At 43.9% G+C, this 20626-nt stretch overlaps 2 protein-coding genes across 2 annotated transcripts in view; one reads left to right on the top strand and one right to left on the bottom strand.

Annotated features, from left to right (window-relative positions):
- Nucleotides 1-1125: 1125 nt before the first annotated feature.
- Nucleotides 1126-6890, top strand: LOC306913920 (uncharacterized protein; the record flags this gene model as incomplete). Its single annotated transcript, XM_079490755.1, has 3 exons — nucleotides 1126-1242; nucleotides 2608-3663; nucleotides 6770-6890. The coding sequence occupies 3 exons, from the start codon at nucleotides 1126-1128 to the stop codon at nucleotides 6815-6817; spliced, it is 1221 nt and encodes a 406-aa protein (XP_079346881.1). The 3' UTR covers nucleotides 6818-6890.
- Nucleotides 6891-19495: 12605 nt separating this feature from the next.
- Nucleotides 19496-20626, bottom strand: part of rigi (RNA sensor RIG-I) — a 16834-nt gene continuing 15703 nt past the window's right edge. The window contains exons 21-22 of the mRNA XM_079491470.1: nucleotides 20307-20454; nucleotides 19496-20023 (exon numbers count right to left, since the gene is read on the bottom strand). Of these exons, the coding sequence (XP_079347596.1) occupies nucleotides 20013-20023; nucleotides 20307-20454 (159 nt within the window). The 3' untranslated portion in view covers nucleotides 19496-20012. The remainder of the gene's footprint in view (nucleotides 20024-20306; nucleotides 20455-20626) is intronic.

Here is a 20626-nt window from a genome sequence, read left to right as displayed (position 1 = left end):
AAAGTCGGCCTCCTGGTGGCGCTATAAAAGGCAGATGCGGAAAATGCAGGTCAACGGTTTGTCCTTGGCCTCTAGGGAGTGTGCATGCAACGTTTCACGCAGATCGGTGCAGTTTTAGGTAAAACATTTGAAAAGCTGCCTCATGGTGGCGCTATAACAGGCCATTCTGGAAAATGTGGGGCAGAGGTTCATCGTTGGCATCCAGGGAGTGTGTGTGCAAAGTTTGGCATCGACCGGGTTAACGGTGCCGGAGATTAGCTGGTAACAGACGGACGGAAGGACGGACACACACACACACACACACACGGACACACACACACACACACACACACACACACACACACACACACACACACACACACACACACACACACACACACACACACACACACACACACACACACACACACACGGACGGACGGAGTGCAAAACATACTCTCTCCCCATGCCTTCGGCCTGGTGGAGACAATAAGCTCTGGTTGCAAAAGGGTTTCACAGCAATTGTACACTGCATTCATGATTTGAGGGCCACACCTGCAAACGTTACATGTCAATCTTAGCCAAAAAAAGAATCTGACAGATCAGTCTTGATCACATGACTAAAGATCATTTGGATACAATCTGAAGGACTAATATAACAAAAACAAAAAACGCATCCGTGTGAAGTGAGAGGCGCTCTTATCATCATACATCATTATGACATAAAATAGACACTGAGCAGCGCATGTTCGCCAACCTTAGCGCATGTTCGCCCCTCAAAAATGTGTTTCACATAAGTCAGTGGTCCAAATTTGAAAAATGCAGGGTGGATGTTTTTTCCTTGGCCTCTAGGGAGTGTGCATACAACGCAGATCGGTGCAGTTCTAGGTAAAGACACCTGAAGGAAGGAGGAAGTGGCCCTAGTTTTCTGTCAATACGGCTGCTGTTAACACTGCATAGCCTATTGGCTGGTCAACTGACTAAATGATACTCTGATCAATTGATTGATATCTGTGTTTTACAGCGCAAACAGCAACGAGAGAGAGTTAACCCAACCACTACCCTCCAACCTCGATCACTCTGTGTGTGTGCGTGCGTGCGTGTGTGTGTATGAGTGTGTGAGTGTGTGTTTGGGTGTGTGTTGTCATGTCTGGGATGACAAGTGGTGTGTGTGTGGACAGTGATCTGTCCTCCATGCTACAGAGAGGAACCGCCCCCTCCCACCACCACCCAAATCACCATGGTTACGGCGGACAAGGACAGGTGAATCACCTATTTTTTTTTTTTTTTCAGGAGACGGTATAGGAGAGACAGACAATAGGAAAGCTGAGGGAGACAGAGACAGACAGCAGGACAGCTGAGACGGAGACAGTGTAGGAGAGAAAGACAGCAAGACAGCTGAAAGACAGTGTACAGTAGGAGAGACAGACAGTAGGAAAGCTGAGAGGGAGACAGTGTAGGAGAGACAGACAGTAGGAAAGCTGAGAGGGAGACAGTGTAGGAGAGACAGACAGCCTCTCCTAGAGACAGACATACTGTGAAGAAAGTTGAGAGGAAGACAGCTTGTTGGGATGTGATTCCAGAGCAGCACAATGAACACATTCACTGTCAGTCATGTTGAGAATGTGAACAGAAAGATGTGTAAAACAGAGACCCCTTTTCCACCTAGTTGGTTCCCAATGGGAACCGGTTCAGTTCTTCTTGGTTCTTAGTGCATGAGCCAGAGCTCCAAAATTGGAACGTTAATTATGAATTGAGTGTGCAAAACCATACCTATATTAGATTGTTATCACCATGAAACGTCCCCATTTGACTACTTACACGAAGCCAATGATTTATTGTATTACAAATTAAATAAATGCAAACGAGGCATTATATAGGAAAATATGCAAAAAATAGAAAAGATGAAAAAGGTACTACTGTGGAAGAGTTATATATTAATTTACTGATATTGATCCTATAAACAATTTTATATAGGTATAGTTTGCCCACTCAATTCATAATTAATGTTCCAATAGCCCTGGATGGAGTCTACACAAGAATGCTACGAATGGCACTAGGTGTCACATGGACGGACCGCATCAGAAATGTGGACCTCTATGGGGACCTACCACGCGTCACGGACAAAGTCAGAGAGAGGATGAAGCCAACCCAGGGCAAAGCCAGGAGGGGAAAGAAGCGTACCACCTATGTAGACGTGCTGCGGCGCCACAGCTTGGCTGACAACACTGCAGAGCTCAAGAACCTGATGTTGGATAGGAATTTGTGGAGGGCAGCGATCCAGGAATCCTGAGTTGGTGTTGGCTATACCTCACTCTCGCAGCAACTAACTAATGTTCCAATTTTGGATCTCTGGCTCATGGACTAAGAACCAAAAAGAACTGAACTGATTCCCATTGGGAACCAACCGGTGGAAAATGGGTCACAGTGATAATACGGGTGAATATATGGCGAAGAAAAAAGAAAGAAAAAAGAAAACCAAGAGCTGGGATAAGTTGCTAGGGTGGTGGTGGAGGTTATAGATTTGTATAATATTTGATATTGGAGTACAGTAATCAATAATGTTTATATGCTAATATTGGTGTATGTATACAGTAAACTACATAGTATTTATATTTCATATCGCAGGTCGGTACCCTGGGACCGTCCATGTTGGAGTACAGCGCAGAGATGGACCGCTATCGCAACTCCATCGCCAACTTCTACAAGAGCAACGTGAACATGAGCATGAACGTGAGCATGCCGGCGTTCACGCAGCAGTCCGCCAAGCTCGCCGCTCGCCTGGCCGCGGCCACGCCCATCTTCCCGCCCGCCGCCGCCAGGCTGGGCGCCATGGCGACCGGCCCCTGGGGTTGCCACGACAACATGAACATGGGCCACCCGGCGGCCGTGTTCTGGGGGCGGCCCAAGCCCGTGGCCACGCCCACTCACCACCACCACCACCAACAACCCCCCGCCGCCGCGGGGTCTGGTCACGTGACCTCCTCGCACCCCCACAGGACCGGCATGCACCAGGGCAGTGGGGGAGGCACCGGGGGAGGAGCTAATGAAGGGGGAGGAGCCACCAAACAGGGACACGCCTCCTCATCCTCCTCCTCCACCGCACTTTCCGGCGGACAGGAATCGCATCACCACCACCCCATGGCGGCGGCGGCTCACAGCAACGGAAACTTCCTTGCCACGTACGGCGGCTCCATCGGGGACTGTGGCGTGGCGAACAAGCAGGGACCCCCCGCCCACCCGGACATGATGGGCCTATCGGAGGGCGGGAGCTGCAACGGGGGCGGGGTCATGGGCGGGAGCTTTCTCGGGGGCCTGGGCCTGCCCCCCGGGGTCATCGTCATGGCCATGGGGTCGGCCGGAGGCGGGATGGACGCGAGCAGCGCCTTCCAGATGACGGCCAACCAGAGAGGCCCGTCGGACTGCCAGCAGCACTCTAACTCCTCCCCCTGCCCGTCCACCTCCCCCTCGTCGTCGGGGGTGGCGGGCTGCGGCGGAGGGGCTTCGTCGGGCGGGACGGTCGCCAAGAGGAAGAGGAAGCGCTGTGGCGTGTGTGGACCCTGTCGACGGCTCATCAACTGTGGCGTGTGCTCGTCCTGTCGGAACAGGAAGACGGGTCATCAGATCTGTAAGTTCAGGAAGTGCGAAGAGCTGAAGAAAAAGCCTGGAGGGGGCGCTATGGAGGTAAGCCTTTTGACCTTTAAAGTCATACTGGCTAATGTTTTCAATTACAACAAAAGCTATTAAACAATTATGCCATTATACCACTATGAGAGAGAGAAAGAGAGAGAGAGAGAGAGAGAGAGAGAGAGAGAATCAAAGTGTGTGCCAGTGTGCGCGTGCGTGTGAGTGTGTTGGCAGCCAGCCAAGCCACAGCAGGCAGAGGGCTTTCTCAGCTCACCACCCACCATCTGCACAACCACACACAGGGATAGATTTATTTTCGGAATAACACTGTGTGCACGACGTGTGCGTGCGTGTGTGTGTGTGTGGGCGCGCGTGCATGCCCGTGTGCATGTGTGAGACATTGTAAATCAATAGTCTATTGACGTTAACATTAGACCCCAGTGATTACTTTACTACTTCTATCCTTTACCTTTACTAATCCATCCATGTCTACCGGACTACACCTGTGTCCGTCTACCTGTATGCAGTGCCACCGGGGGGAGCGTGGGACCCGTACCATTTCCGGGTTTGTGATCCGCTTGATAGCGGAAATAACTCACGTCACCAGAATTACGCCAAAATAATTCCCAGCGATCAACGTCATCATCATGTTATGGCCTACCCAATAAAAGGCTTGATGTGGTGTAGTTTAGCTCATATACCAGGGTAGTTTGTTTGGTATATCCATCTTCTATTATATTCCAAACTGAGACTAAACTAGCGTTCTACTCGATTCAGCATTTAAATGGGTATTGTGGGAGCCAAAACAAAGCCAAAGAATCATACGGGTCCATTTGGAACCAATACCAGGCTTTCCTCCGAGGTGGAAAGTCTGGTCCGCACACACATTAACTGAGCTTGCAGTGACCAGTGAGGGGAACCCCAACCCTATGCAACTTACCCAAACACATCACATCCGGGTTTAACACTTTTGTGTGTGTGTGTGTGTGTGTGTGTGTGTGTGTGTGTGTGTGTGTGCAGGCATGTGTAGATAGATGTGCATTTGTGTGTGCGCGAACGTGCATGCTTGCATGTGTGTGTGTGTGCGTGTGAGAGTGAGAGAGTATCCCAGTAGGCCTAGAGAGACAGAATGAACAAGGAACACTAATCTACTGCAATTACACTCTAATTGGAACCAGGGTGCATAACTGCATGTGACACCATTGTGTGTGCGAGTGTGTGTGTGTGTGTGTGTGTGTGTGTGTGTGTGTGCGCGTGCATGATGTGTGTCAGGAGGTTGCAGACTGTTGCCTCATGGAGCATGCTCTCTCCTCCTCTTTCTCCTGTTTGATGAGTGTCTGACAACCCCTTGTCAGAAAGTGTCGCTGCAATGCCCCCTGGGTATTGCAGTTTTTTTTAAACAACAAAGTGTCTAGTGTCACTCAGTCGTTCATTACGTACTAGGAAAGGGGATTCCAAACTGCATCCATATTTGTTTCACAATCGAACTTCGCTGGAAGCAATATGATCCTTATATTTCCTTCAGAGGTCTTACCCAGGGGTCATCAATATCTCCGTACATTTGTAGACTTTGTCTTATCCATGGCAAATTTTAGGTTTTAGTTTTACACACCATTATAATGTTCTTATTTTGATCATAATACCCAATTACTGAATGTCTCCAGGTTTTCTTCAGAATGCGTAGGACACTACACATTACACTACACCCTACCCTGCTTAATGTTACCCCTGGATTAAGAGCGTCTGCTAAATGCCTAAATTGTAAATTGTAGTAGCCGGTAGAATGGCCTGATGGGAACCGTGAGTTTCCCAGTTCGATCCCGGGTTCCCCCAGAGTTAGTGTCAAAGTAGCCTCGGAAACCCAGACGTTTTATTAGTGTCAAATTTTCCTTTAGCAAAACTCTGAACCCTATTGCTCCTGATGTGCAGCTTGGTGCCTTCATCGGTTTATGAATGGGTGAATGTAATGCACAATATATCATGTAAGTGCTTTGGATAAAAAACTAAAACGCTATATAAATGCACCATTTACCATTTACACTGATTTACTATGATGCTATGGCATAATATGGAGTACTAGTTGTTCTCAAATGTTTCATTTGCCAAGGACCCCCATATAGTCAGGGAATATTATCAGAATGTCAAATCTGGGAATACATTTCTTTACCAAGAATTTTCTTCACCAATGTGTTTGTAAAGGTGTCTACTAACAGATCCCACATGTTCTATTCAACCACCCTAGCGTAATTTTTGACAGCTGCTGAAAGTTGGGGTACATCAAACATTATAAGGCAAAATGTTCTACATTCTTGTGACATGTCAAAAAAGGGGGTTTTCATGATTCTGAATCCATTCCAAGCATTAGTTTGCCCAAATGTGCTGACCTCATCTCGTTTCTGATGACAGCTATGGCGGTTTTTAGCCTAAGGAGTGTTTTTTGTGCAGAACTAAAGCTTGGAATGGGTTCAGAATCATGAAAACCCCCTAGTTTGACCCCTAGTTTGGCCATAGACCCCCTAGTTTGGCCATAGCCCAACTGTGCTGACCTCATCACATTTGTGATGACGGCCATGGCCGTTTTTAGCACAAGTGTTTTTCATGCAAAATGAATGCTTGGAATGAAATTTAGAACATTTTGCCTTATAATGGTTGTTGATGGTACCCCAACCTTTAGCAGCTGTCAAAAATTCCCCTAGGGTGGTTGAATAGAAAACAAAGTTGGATATGTTAGTAGACACCCTTACAAACACATTGGTGAAGACAATTCTTGGTAAGAAATCTATTCCCAGATTGTATTAATATCCTCTGACTAATAACTCTGTCTCTGAGAGTGTACATGGAACCAACGTACCCGTAAGAGACTAAAGGTAGTTGCACAATGGACGCGTTTTTCGGAAAACCGATGGAGAAACGCTGCTAAAAATCAGAAAACCGCGCTCAGTGTGCAGGGACCTTTAGAGTCCATTTGGTGTACACTCTCAGTTACACACCCGTGTGCGTGGCCATTTGGAACCCACTCAAGGACACTTTGAGACCCACTGGTGTAGCAGCCAACATGCACAATAGTGGCACCATGAATCTGTTTGACCAGAATGGAACAGAGCCTTCATTAGTAAGTAAGGAAGAAAAATGTTCACCACTCTCTCTTTTTATCTCCCTCTAGCGCCCCCCATCTGTCCCGACTGCTGAGGCTTTCCGTTGGTTCTTCTAGAACTTTGCCTCCACCAATCAGATCACGTCAACTGGGAAGTGCGTATGGGACTACAATAACCGGGACAAAGGACTACAGTATTTGCTGGTCCTCTTGGGACTAAGAGTGTTGAAATGACATTGTCCCACATCTTGGGGTCAGGCGATGCTGCAGGAAGAAGGGAAAAGGGGACCGGTTTGTCACTGTGTTGGAGCATTCATCCTGTTGATATCCAGTCCTGCGTTCCATTACCGCAGGTTTCCCAACCCGTGGGCTCGGGGCCTACTGGTGGGCCGTGAGTGGTGATATTGCAAATTGTGCCCCCAAATAATTGGCAAAGCACCAACATTTTATTGAAAATAGCATTTGTATAAAAAAAGGTAATGTAAGAAAAGAAATCCTGATAGTTTTTCTTTCAAACCTTGAATAATGTGTTTTCATTGTGATGAATAGGAACATAAAGCATACTATGTTGGTTCCATTGATCCAGGCCACAACACAATCGATTGATTGATTGATCACAAGTCGTCCATCAACCCATCCATGACCCAAAACGGCATTATTTATAAAACAAAAATGCCAGACACACGCAGAGGGTTAAAATAAACATGCATCTGAAAAGGGCAAGTAAGTGACCCGTCAGACGGGCACGCGCTTCAAGTGGGCCCTCATCCAGAGACGTTTGGGAAGCACTGAGAGAAGTTTGGGAAGCACTGAGAGAAGCTTGGGAAGCACTGCATTGCCTCCCACCTGGGAACAGTTTTTAATAAAACTGGCTTTTAAAAGTTCATTTTCAGTAACATGACGGTGCCGTTTGCCTGAGCTGGTTTTCAAGTTAACAACTTGTTGTCGGCAAGCAACACTTTTGTGCGAGTGTAAATTCGCCGTTCGACAGGAGTTCCTAGTTGGGAGCTCGGGTATATTTTCTCAAAGCGCAAATCTGAATGCAAGTCATACTGTGTAACTTTGGGTAACAAACGTTATTTTTGATATAATCTTTCACTGGTCTATTTTTCACAATAACTTCTCTAACCACTATTTTAGTACATTTAGTACTGGTAAACAACCCCGACAATATAGGACCCTGCAGCATTTGTTTTGGAGCAGTACTTCCATGGTTTTTGTTTTTTTCCCCAAACTGAACGCTGGGAATCGTAGTTCTAACCGAACATGGACAAAGCAGATTTCTTGTTACACAGTATGACTTCAGTACTAGGCTCTGTGCATAACTGTAGTTCCCTTATCCACAAGGTGTTTTTTATCACACAGTAGCTTCATTTTGATAGGCTTGTTGGCCCATTTGAAAATGAAATTAAATGATTACTATATTTACCCAGGGTATCTGGGCTAAGCTCAAGAACTTGTTTCCAGCCAGGCCCTGCTCATAGAACATTTCATCGTAGTGGTTCAATGCCTTGTTCAAGGGCACTTCAGCGGTGGTAATTTTAACGTGTCGGACCGCTGATTCGAACTGGCGACCTTCCGGTATCAAGACCGCTCCGCAATCCGTTCGGCCACCGCTGCCATGAACCGGTCATACAGATGAGGTGTGTTTCTGCTGCTGAACCAAACAAATTAAGCTATGAGGTACTGGCCCGGAACAGGAAATGTGAACTGCAGTTATGCACATAGTCTATTATTGCCATCATATCGTTGCTGTCGGGAGGAAACCTCCTAACTCCATTTTTCTTCATAAATCAGTGCTATTGAACACCCTTTACGTCTGTGTGTTGTTTAGAAAATATTGAACCAATGGAAAGTAGTAAAAAACGCTTTGGACATTGGACCCTCAAACTGTCTGCTAAAGCAACTAACTCCACCACCGCTCCCCATCTCATGCAAGTAATTGACAATATATAAACTCACAACACCAACTTTGATGAGGCAGTATTTCTTTGTTTTCAAAATATATGTTTTTCTTAATTTCCTGAAAAACGTATATTTTTCATTTCCTGAAGCATTAACATTTTGGAGTTAGGTGGTTTCTTCCCGACAGCAGAGATATCAACATTGTTGCGCACACATCAACAGTAGATCATGTTACTTTTGCTGGAATTTATGCTTTTAGAAACAGTTTTTAGTTTGACTTTTGGCATGGTATGCTTTTAGATTTAAAAAAAAAAGCATTAGCTGGTTTAATCTATACAAAACTAAATATAACGTTACTGGTGTTCATAAGGAACTGCAAAACCCACACTTGCCTGCAGGGGCTTTCCCTGCGTTTCCACCTCGGTAGCTCAAACATGGGTGGGTCGATTGTGAAACACACTCCACACCGCATTATAAACAATTGTAGCAGCATTGTAGCTCCCAAATTAACATTATAAAGTTAATAGTTCTAAAGTCTTGACCCAAATATCCCCAAGATGTAGTTCAGAAGTCAAAGCAACATGGCGGAGCAAACTGTGAACTGTTATTCGTTTTTTTTACGTGCTTATGACTATGTTTAATGTATTATGCAGCGAATTGACGCTTGCAAAATAGATCATTGTTTAGTAATAACAGTTACTTACATCGTATCTGCTTTGTCGAGTAACGTTATGCAAATGGTTGGTAACTCTAACACTAGCTACAGTGCAGGGATTGGTTGGATGAATGTCTACACCGTTGGAACAGCAGACCGTGACTGCTGCTCAGACATTCCAACTATAGGAACTCCGTGTCGTGTCTGGAACACAGCATTAATGGTGGTAATAGCATCATGCATGCTAACGCACACGGAGCTGTGTTGTCGTACCATGATACAGTCACGTAACATGTCACAGTGACAATACAAATCAACAGCATCATTAACAACAACATGACAACTGAAACTTTAACATTTGGTTCAGACTGATGATCTAGAAATACTGGTTGGATGGAATCTAAGGCCCAATCTCAATGTCTCAATGTAGGACGTGATGCGCGTCCTGATGCGTCCGCGATGGCTCAGTGTGTGAGGGCCCTCCAAGCCTGCATGGGCCAGACTTTCGGAGCTCTTCATGCCTACTCTCTGTCAGTGTTGGAAAGTAACTAAAGTAACGTATTACTTAAAGTAATAATTATTACCGTTTTCCAGTAAACTAGTAATATAACTAATTACTTTCACATTTTGAGTAATAATATTACTAATATGTTACCATTTTTCCAAAAGTAACTTGTTAATATTCTCACCAGCCTTGGTGGTACTGTGGGCTTGAGTGTTTACAGTATTAATGGTAGACTGGGTTGGGATGGAGTTGCTTTGCAGGCTGCTGATCCGTCTGGATCTAGACTCCGTAGCGGATACGGCTACGATGCACACTTGTCTGTACTCGGATGTGGGTGGGCCTTAAACCATCCGGAACAAACTGGGTAGTGTCAGACTTTTGGGGACAAAAGATGCAATTACTGGGGGCGATAAAGTACAGTAATAAGTAAATAAGTTACTTTTGGCAGGGAGTAATACATAATGTAATAATATAACTTTTTTTAAGTAACTAGTAATAGATAATATATTACAGTTTTTGAGTAACTTTTCCAACACTGCTCTCCGTGAGTCTGTTGCAGACATTGCTAGAGGCAATAGCCCACAGTACAACTCAAATCATTGAGCTACTGTATTACAACCAGTGCATGACAGTGGAGAGCTGAAAGAAGACTTTACACACCGTGTCGTTGTTTATGATAACAATAGTTTATTTTATTTTAGGTAATTAAAATAAACTAAACCAAACTATTGTTATCATCAACAACTACACGGTGCTGTGTGGAAAAAACTCTTCTTCCAGCTCTCCACCGTAAGAAGACTTTACACACACAACAATAGGACAACGTCATCAATGTAGCAACGTCACAATGTGCTTCATATTCTTAAGGTTTTGAGCACCTTGCTTGCACCCTCTTGCTGGTGACATTGAATAGATCAGGTGCAGGTTCCGGGCAAAGCGCAGACATTGAGATTGGGCACAAGTGAATTGCCCTCGAACATGACCGATAGCTAAATTGAGCCCACGTTAACACTGAGCATATTGTGCAATAGCTGTGATGATGATGGCGTTGGGCCCCTCGTTCCTTCTTCTCCTCAGACAGTCGCCAGGAACAAGGTTACAAAGAGCAAATTGCCACGGATGTCATCAGCATGCGACCAATGTGAGCACAAACTGCTTATTTGATACTTATCAGAGAGAGAGAGAGTTGTGTCACTAGCATAGACTCCCATTGTAAGCGGTGGTGGAAAAGGTATGCAAATGTTTTAAAAGTATCAATACTGCAATATAGAAATACTCCGTTACAAGTAAAGGTCCGTAATTCAAAATGTACTTCAAAATTGTATAAAAAAAAGTATAAAAATCTTTTGAAAATAGCAGATCTACAAGCTCACAATGCGTCGCAAAAAAATTATATTTTGTAATAATAATAATAATCAAAATCTAAAAAGTAACTAGTAGTAACTAAAGTTTTCAAATAATTGTAGTGGAGTAAACGTACAATATTTATAAAAGTAAAAGTATTGACATTTTTGAAATACTCCAGTAAGTACCTCAAAATTTGTACTTAAGTACAGTACTTAAGCAAATGTACTTAGTTACTTTCCACCACTGATTGTAGGAATGTAATGCGGAAGTTCTCATTCTATCTCAATGAGGAAGTTCCTTAATGTTTGGAACTACAGCCCTTAGCAGCCAGCTTCGTGGCGAGATCAAAGCATGTCACAACTCTCTATGGGTCTGGTTGCCACTTACAGTATCAGCCAATCACTGTCCAGCACTGCTTCAGTACTTACATATCAGCCAATCAGAGTTCACTGTTTAGCTTCAGATGCTGCTCACAAACTAAAAGGACTACAATGTGACCTCATAAGAAAAGGACCAAGTACACTAAAGGACTACAACTTCATTATGAACTTCAATTTGACGTCACCCGGAAGTGGCCACGGACTACGACTTGCCCTCGCAGTTACAGGGACCGTTAAAGGACTACAACCCCGCCCCCTAACAGGACTACAATTACCACGTCACTGTTCTCTGTCTCCTTCTCTACCTCCTCCACAACACTCTTAAAGGCACAGTCATCCCTGGGATGGGAGCCAATGAGTATAAAGTATCCGAGTTTAATTCTTAAGTTAAACACTTTATTTGTCCCAAATGGGAATATTTTGTTTGCATCAAATATGGCGTTATATATATACAGTATGCATATATATCACTGTTTCTCAACGAGGGGTTCCTTGCCCACGAGGGGTCCTAATGGACTCTTACCGGCCTGTAACTCAGAGTGTACTAATTAAAGGACCACTTCACCCATTTCCAACCTATCTTCCTATAATTGGTCCTCACTAATGTCCATTATGACTTGGCACCATTTCTGTCTACTCACTCTGTTTCTCAGAGGAGTGCTTGCCTATACCAGTGACATCCTTCGTAGGCAGGTTGGTATTTTTTTTACGTAAGAACAATGGCTTCTGTTTCAGCATGCTAACTTTCCAGGAAGAGAACATATTGTTTCTATTAGCTTGGAATGCCCATAGATGATGTCACTGGTGGGCAGGTTTCTGAACTGTCCACAGACCACCAATGAGCATTATTGAAGATGGGGTTTGCTGCACCCCATTCGACCGTTATCACACCTTTCAATAGGCATACTCATACTCATACTCACTGTCTCAGTATCACCTATTGTGACGGGTGATAATGTCACTGATGTCCTGACGGAGGCGTGCCGTGTCTGGTGGCCTTGAGCCAAGCGAGGCACTGCCGAGCGAGGCGCTAGCCGAGCGAGTCGCCGTGCCGAGCGTTGCGAAGGCCACCAGACCCGACTCAGCGCCGTCCGAGTTACGTCCCGATAGGCAGAGAATAGTATATATTAGTAGCCCCTAGTTTCCATGCGCGACAATAGTTGGAAATGACACGTCCACCAGGGGGAAACCTTGACCAGGCTATGTTCAGCCAAGGGTGAGTATGCCAGTATGGCCATACTGGCCCTATTGAAAGGTGTGATAACGGCCATACTGGCCCTATTGAAAGGTGTGAAAACGGTCGAATCGGCTGGTTTGAAATGGGTGAAGAGCTCCTTTAAACAAACACTGGGGATTTCACACACTGGCCCCTTTTCCACCAGGGCTGAACCGCTTCGGTTCCTTTTTTCTCGCCTAATATTGAACCAGTTCAGAGTTCAGTTTCCACTGAAAATGAATTGGTTCAGAACCCTAAAAGTTGGTTCGGAACTGGAACCCAAAAATGGCCGCCGGGTTCCGTGAAAGCGCCAAGGTTCCAAGAATCTAGAACGGAACCTGTTCTAGAACCAAAGTTCTTTTGGTGGAAAATTGGCCACTGTAGATTTGGGGTCCCAGAAAAATAAATAATAATAAAGAAAATAAAGAAAGAAAGAAGTATCAAAATGGGCGTCTTTGAAATGAAGACTGAGATCCAGTGATATATATGACCTTTGAACCCTTGTGATCTCCAGGCCAACAGAAGTGCAGAACCTCTGGAATGTCCTGGAAAGGTTCTGGGACGTCCTGGAAAGGTTCTGCGGTCCTGATGTTGGAGCGTTCCCATGGATACCGTGTTGAACGTTGTATGTGTCATGGTGTTCTACTTTGATGTCCATCATGTTGAAGACTTTTAATAAAACTATGACTTTAATGTGAGTCTCGTCTAATCAAACGTGACAGCCACAAACGGGTCTCCACTACAGTGGAGGAAGAATTACCGCTATAGAGGGTATGCACGTGACATCATCATCATACCCGGCCGGAAGTTATGTGGAAATGCCTACTGAGTGGCAAAAAACTACTTTTCTGGCCTTGATAGCCCATACAATCATACATCCAAACAGAAAAGTCCTATCTGATTAAACTCTGCAACCAACTTATTTTAATGATGTTTAGGACACAAGAAACACGTTTTTATGTGTGCAACATGTGTTTATAGTACTACTAGACCTGTACGTGCCCGTCGCAGTCGGCCACCGGCCTACTTGGGAACTATGCAACTTGGGAACCTAATGATATACGTTGTCATAGCACCCGTTTTATCTGTCAGCCGTGTCCCACATGGAGATCTGTGTATGTGCCTGTGTGTGAAGACTGCAAACTGAAAAGTGTACTTGGCAATCAATTCGGCCCACTGGCAGAGCCTGATTGGTTGAGGCAGAGGCTGGAAATTGCACAGGTGAAAGGAGTTGGCCTCATTAGGCCCACTGGCAGAGCCTGACCAGAGCCTTTTGTAGTGGTGGTGGCACTGCACTCCCTGTGGAGGTGTGGAACGCGTGTGTCGAATGTGAAGTCGGTGGGTCAAACGGTTCTCGAGTTACGTGCATTACAACCGTACACACACGCACGCAGACAAACAGAGACGTGGGGCATTTATAGTACGATTTTGGTCAGGACTCATGACGCCATGTTCATGGCCAATCACGGTGGCACAGCCGGTAGCGATCACTCGCCTCACAGCTAGAAGGTCCTGGGTTCGATTCCCGCTGTCATGGAAATGTGGTGTTACTTCCTTCCTGGACTACAAGTCACACCTCCATGCAGCCTCCCCCCCTCTCCACAAGGAGGGGCAGTGCACCAAAGCATTATGGTCATTGTAGGAATTCAGTAATCCAGACAAACCCTAGTCAAACACACAGACTACATTATGTTTCTGCCCATAGGGTGCACATTTCAAATTGTGCTACTGTTATCTGCTACAAATACTATTAACATTGAGTGACTGCAGTTTCTCCCAGCGGTGAAATGTCCCTTTTATCTGTGTCTGTGTCATGTTAGATTTTAGCATTGGCTACTAAAAGATTGCGGTACTGGTACAAGCTCACAGCGTGTCAATTTGTGCCATGCTACACGCTTGTACATGTCATACTTTTATTATTTTAGTCTGCCTTTATTGATAGATACAGTAGACGGAGAGTAACGTGCAGCAAAGGCCGCCGGGATCGGGATTCGAACCCGCAACACGATGTCATTAGAAGATCGTCTATTTTCAGAGTGGCAAACAAGTGTAAAATCAGACATTATGAGTTACGACGCCATCAAAGCCTGCCAAAATGCATTTTTGTAGACAAAATAAACTGTAGTTTTAGTTGACTAAAATCTTATGATATTTAGGGGACTAAAACTAAAACATTTCAGATGACAAAAAAAAAATGAAATTGAAGACTAATTGAAATTGTATTCAAAAGGCTCTATTTTCGTCCATGCTAAACCCCTTATGCCTAAACCTTTTTTTACTATTTTGCCTTTACACGTGGTGCCTTTTTTTTTTGTATTTTGTAAAACATTTTTGAATAGTTAAAATAGCCAATCTATGTAGATCTATGTGGATCGGCTAGTTGAACAAAAGGCAAAGAAGTTTAGGCATAAGGGGTTTAGCATGGACGAAAATAGAAAATAGAGACAAAATACTAATTTGCTGTCAAAAGGAACAGTGATCCGACCACTGATCCGTGAACCTTTTTAATATTTCCAAGTGGGCCCTGATCCAGTTAGGGCTGTCCCGATTACACATTTAAGATGACGATTAATTGTCACACAAATAATTGGGATTAACGATTTAATTGTGTTTTTTTTTTGCATTGAACATTGGAACGTTATACAATTTGTACAGTAGTCTCGCGTTACTAGACTGTTGCCTCTCGCAATTTCCAAATGCTTCCATCATACAGTCTGGAGCAATGGAAAAGCTATCATGAGTAAAATATAAAGCGGAAGTGGAGCTTCCTCCCCACTTCCGTTTCGTCTTTACAGTCGCGCAAATTTATACTAATATAAATAGAAAACATCTAAGCATATATAGCTTGTTGCTTAGCAGAAAAGGAAATAAAAAAAATAAAATGAAAAGATATTTTAAAATATATTTTTCGTGAACGGAAATAGCAGCTTCCTTACTCGGATTTCGGGAGCTGTAGTTCCAGACTCTATATAGCATTCGGAGATTGTGGAATAGTTGTCTGGCTACGCGAGACTATACAATTTGTAATTCTGTTTGCCTTTTAGGTTTCAAAATCACAAATGGCACATGGCAGATATGACAAATTACTTAAATATACAAAGAAATCAGTGACACAATTAATCATTTTTTTTCTTCATTCCAAACAATTTACAAAATATCGGAAATATTTGATCTACAAGCTTACAGCTGTTGTAAGCTTGTAGATCAATCTCTGCTGTTTTTGAAATAGTACGGATGATAATGCAAAAATAATTGCGTTTATCCCAAATAATTGCAATTGGGCGATTATGTAATAATTGTGACAGGCCTTCATCCAGAAAAGGTGGAGAAGCACTGGACACACATCCATGTTTAAAATGGGGTTGTTTGTGTACAAACAGATCTGAGGTCACATTTGAATACAATCAATATTGATGAGATTTTTTTAACACAGGACGGAAAGAGGATGGGTGTCTAGTGTGTGAATTCATGATATGAATTATAATAAAAGATGACTGTGGATGAGAGAGAGAGAGAGAGAGAGAGAGAGAGAGAGAGAGAGAGAGAGAGAGAGAGATAGGGGGGGGAGGGAGGGAGGGAATGGGAGAGAGAGAGACAGAGAGAGGGGGGGGGACAAAGAGAAAGATTGAGGGAACTGGAAGAGAAGACAAGAGATAACATTTCTCCTGAAAGTGTGTGTGTGTGTGTGTGTGTGTGTGTGTGTGTGTGTGTGTGTGTGTGTGTGTGCGCCCGTGAGAGAAAGCGAGTGCAACCGTGAAAACAATATTTGTGTCACATTTCTGCCAGTGCAAAAGAATGTAGCTCTGTGTGTGTGTGTGTGTGTGCGTGTGTGTGAGTGTGTGTGGGCGTGTGTGACTGTGAGTGTGTGTGTGTGTGTGGGTATGTGTGTGTGTGTGCGTGTGCACGCGCGTGTATCATCTCAGTTAGAGTGTAGCTATCAGAGATTCTATTTCACCATGACGACCTGCCGTGTTGCCTAGCAACAGTGATAACAATGGAAGTCTGTCTCCTCTTCTAGAATGTGGGCGTGGCTCAGAGAGAAAATAATTCATATCTGACTGTGCGTGTGTGTGCGTGTGTGTGTGCGTGCGTGCGTGTGTGTGTGTGTGTGTGCATGCGTGTGTGTGTGTGTGTGTGTTGGTTTGGTACATACTGTAGGCCTACATGAAAAACAGAGACAGGAAGTGAAGAAAAAGAATGACTGATCAAAGAGACAGAGGAAGAAATATAGGCCATGACAGAGAGAGCGAGAGAGAGAGAAAGATAGATAAAGAGAGACAGACACACACACACACACGCGCACACACACACACACACACACACACACACACACACACACACACACACACACACACACACACACACACACACACACACACACACACACACACACACACACACACACACACACACACACACGGATAGAGAGAGACATACACAAACAAAGGAAGGGAGAGAGACTCAGAGAGAGAGAGAGAGAGAGAGAGAGAGAGCGATATGACAATAATCTGCTTCCAATTATAATGTATTCTATGCATCAGAAACAGGAAGGTGTTGCATAATGATGTAATGTCCTTCTATTGGCTGCCTGCTTCCTTTCAACATGTTCATCCTATAGATATGTCACAAATCGTTTGCTGTCGGGCAGAAACTTTGTAGGTCCAGATTTTAACTTAAATTTTTTTGTAAATGAATGCCTTACTTTCTCATACAAGACTGCAGCACAAAAGTAATACATATAGCAATGTGTCGTGTTACGAGTGTGCTGCTTGCATAAACAAAAAGTGTATCATGCAACCTGGCTCTGATGAAACATAATGGTCTCTCTCTTAGGGGCTGGGCAGTTAATATATCGAAAACCAATATTTAGAACCAATAATTGACTCAACCGAGCATTCGAGAAGCAAGGCTATATATTATTTATGTTTTAATATAATCGTTTTATTATATATTACAAAGTGTTGTGGCAGTCTGACACACACACACACACACACACTTAAACTTTGTTGTACAATTTTTGTAGCGGACAAACATTGTGAAAATAGCAGATCCACAAAGCTCACGACGTGTTGTGCTGTAACACATTGTGAGCTTGTAGATCGGCTATTTTCACTATTTAAAAAATAAATATAATCTGAAGATCTGTAAAACCAGACAACTACCAAGGCATCTGTCTGACAAGTATCATCATTACAAGGTTGTACAACTGCACGATAGCGAACAGAATATTTGACAGCGTTGCAGAGCGGTGATATTTATACACCCCTCCTGTTCCCACGCTGGTTTCTTAGATAGTACATTGGCTTATTTTCGCACAGCTATTTCTACACCTCTGACAACAGAGGTGTCCAGAGAGGAGAAGCATTGGAAAATGAAGAAGACTCGACGGAGTTAACACCCTGAGCGGCATAAACGGAGGTCTCCGTCCTATCAAATAGTTACGCTCGACGCTCAGGACGGAGATTAATCACAGGACGGAACATTAATGATATCCTAACCGAGCGCACCGCTCCACAGACTGGGAGCGTCTGTTGGTCATTTCCAGTTGGGACGTCATCCAAAGTGGTCCCCCTCCATTTTAGTGGATGAGATCGAAAATCTTGATCTAAATCAATCCGTCCAATCCTAACCAAAGATTATGTTTTGGACGGCCCATCGCGGTCCCGTCACTAGTCGCGTTAGAAGTAATCATACCTCCTGTTGTCGATCGCCTCGGGGGTGTTTTAGCTACATCTAGCTACTTCAGCTACATCCAAGATGGCGCCTGGTGCACCTTGAAATGCGTTCCGTAGCTGCAAATCGCTGGGCACCCTGATTTAATGGTTCTAAATACCCCTGGGCGTTCGGGGTGGGAACTACAGAACAGAGTTAAGACCCTTTCAGACAGGCAGTGAGTGACGCAGGCATTCTCGCCTGGATCAGCGATGTGTCTGCTCATGAGGGGTGCAGGGTGATAAAATAAAATAAAGCTCACCACAATCCAGGTCTAGACTGTGTCTGTGAAAATACGCTTGGGTGATCTGCTTTGATATCGGCTTTCACTATATTTTCTTTACAATGTGTATTGTCACTAATTATAGATGTAATGCATTTCTAGTAGTGTTTTACAGCTGAAGTAGAAACACTGGTAAGATGTTCTTATTTGTAATAGAGCACCGAAGTCTGACGTCAATATCGGTAGTCAAGGGCGCAAATCCACAGGTTCATGTACCTTTTAATTACATTGTAATCCCCATAGGGGGATTTTAGATCGCCTCATATAATAAATGTGTTTGAAAAATAAACAAATCATCCAGGCCGTTTCACTCATATGGATATGAAGAATCAACTGACTGAGAGAAAACGCTATTGTTACTGCTACTGAATTAGTTACAGGGAGACACCTCCCTGACAATAACGCAGAGACAGCTTGTTTATTTTTGGACCACAATGCTTATGAAACGATTTTAAGATGACACCATTTTATTCTCCATAGAGAAATTACTTCCGTGAACCAGGGGAATCGAGGGGATGAGCGAGTGACGTCAGGACTTCGGCGCTCTATAGTAGACAAAAAACAGTCTGAATGTACAAGCTAGTGATACTCAAACTCAGGCCCGCGGTGCAATTTTGACTGGCATGCCAATCAATCAATCAATCAGTAAAAAGAAAAATTAAGTTATTATTTTACCGTATCTTATTAGAGGTCAGAGCGCGCTGGTAACAGAAACCAAAATAATTAAAACATCAAAGTCATCGTGTTTCTTTTATTTTCTCAATGCACAACTTCAACAACTGAGCAGAGTTTTATACCAAATTTCTCAACCAGAGAAACGGCCGGTGTGTGTGTGTGTGTGTGTGTGTGTGTGTGTGTGTGTGTGTGTGTGTGTGTGTGTGTGTGTGTGTGTGTGTGTGTGGGTGGGTGGGTGGGTGTGGGTGGGTGTGTGTGTGGGCGTTTGCATTTTCATGTTTTCTACATTTAAAACGACCAGCTCAACAAGATCTACCAACACTAAAACAATGATCCCAAAATACAAAAAATACAGACCTGAGGCCGATTCTAAAAAACAAAACCATTGCATAAAACTGATTTATTTATATGTTGAATAAGTTGATTTTATGGAGTTGAAAAGCACGTGAGTGGCAGTATTAGGTATGTTAAAGATAAACCTTTTAACCCTGAATCAATAAAAAGATATATATATATCTGTATAGTACACAGATATAGTATTTGTATAGTGTTTTCCCAAGGTTACCAGGTATCGCACTAAATGATGTGATGTCACTATTCAGGATGTGATGTGAGGAGACTGAATGCAGGCTTTCTATTGGTCCACTGCAGAGAGAGAGAGAGAGAGAGAGAGAGAGAGAGTATATGACTCTGTATGTCACAAAATGAGGGACACATAGCAAACAACACTCAATGTGACTATTATCTTGACACCAACTATCTTGACAAACACAAACACAAACACAAACGCGCGCGCACACACACACACACACACACACACACACACACACACACACACACACACACACACACACACACACACACACACACACACACACACACACACACACACACACACACACACACAGAGAGAGAGGGGGGGCCTTACGTGGTGTCCAGTCATGTGGAACATCAGAGATTTTGAAGGGCTTTATGGTGAAGGTGACTTCTCTCCACTTCCTGAAGTACAGCAGCCTCATGGTCTCTGTTCTCCTGTCCTCCACCGCAAAGCTCTCTATCTTTAGGACCGGCAGGTCCTGCACGCACACACACAAAAAAAACAAAAAACATAAATATATAAAAATAAAATAACACAACAAGACAGAAAATGATTTTCAGACCATGACCCCAATATCTGATGCGTCACGTGAAACATTGTGAGAGGGGAAACCTGATTCTTAGAAGCATTTTTCCAACGTCAGCTTTTCC

Source organism: Electrona antarctica (genome assembly GCF_951216825.1).
Source record: "Electrona antarctica genome assembly, chromosome: 21".
NCBI lineage: Eukaryota > Metazoa > Chordata > Actinopteri > Myctophiformes > Myctophidae > Electrona > Electrona antarctica.
Note: the sequence above shows the minus strand (reverse complement) of the source record. Positions and strands in the feature narration are given on the sequence as shown.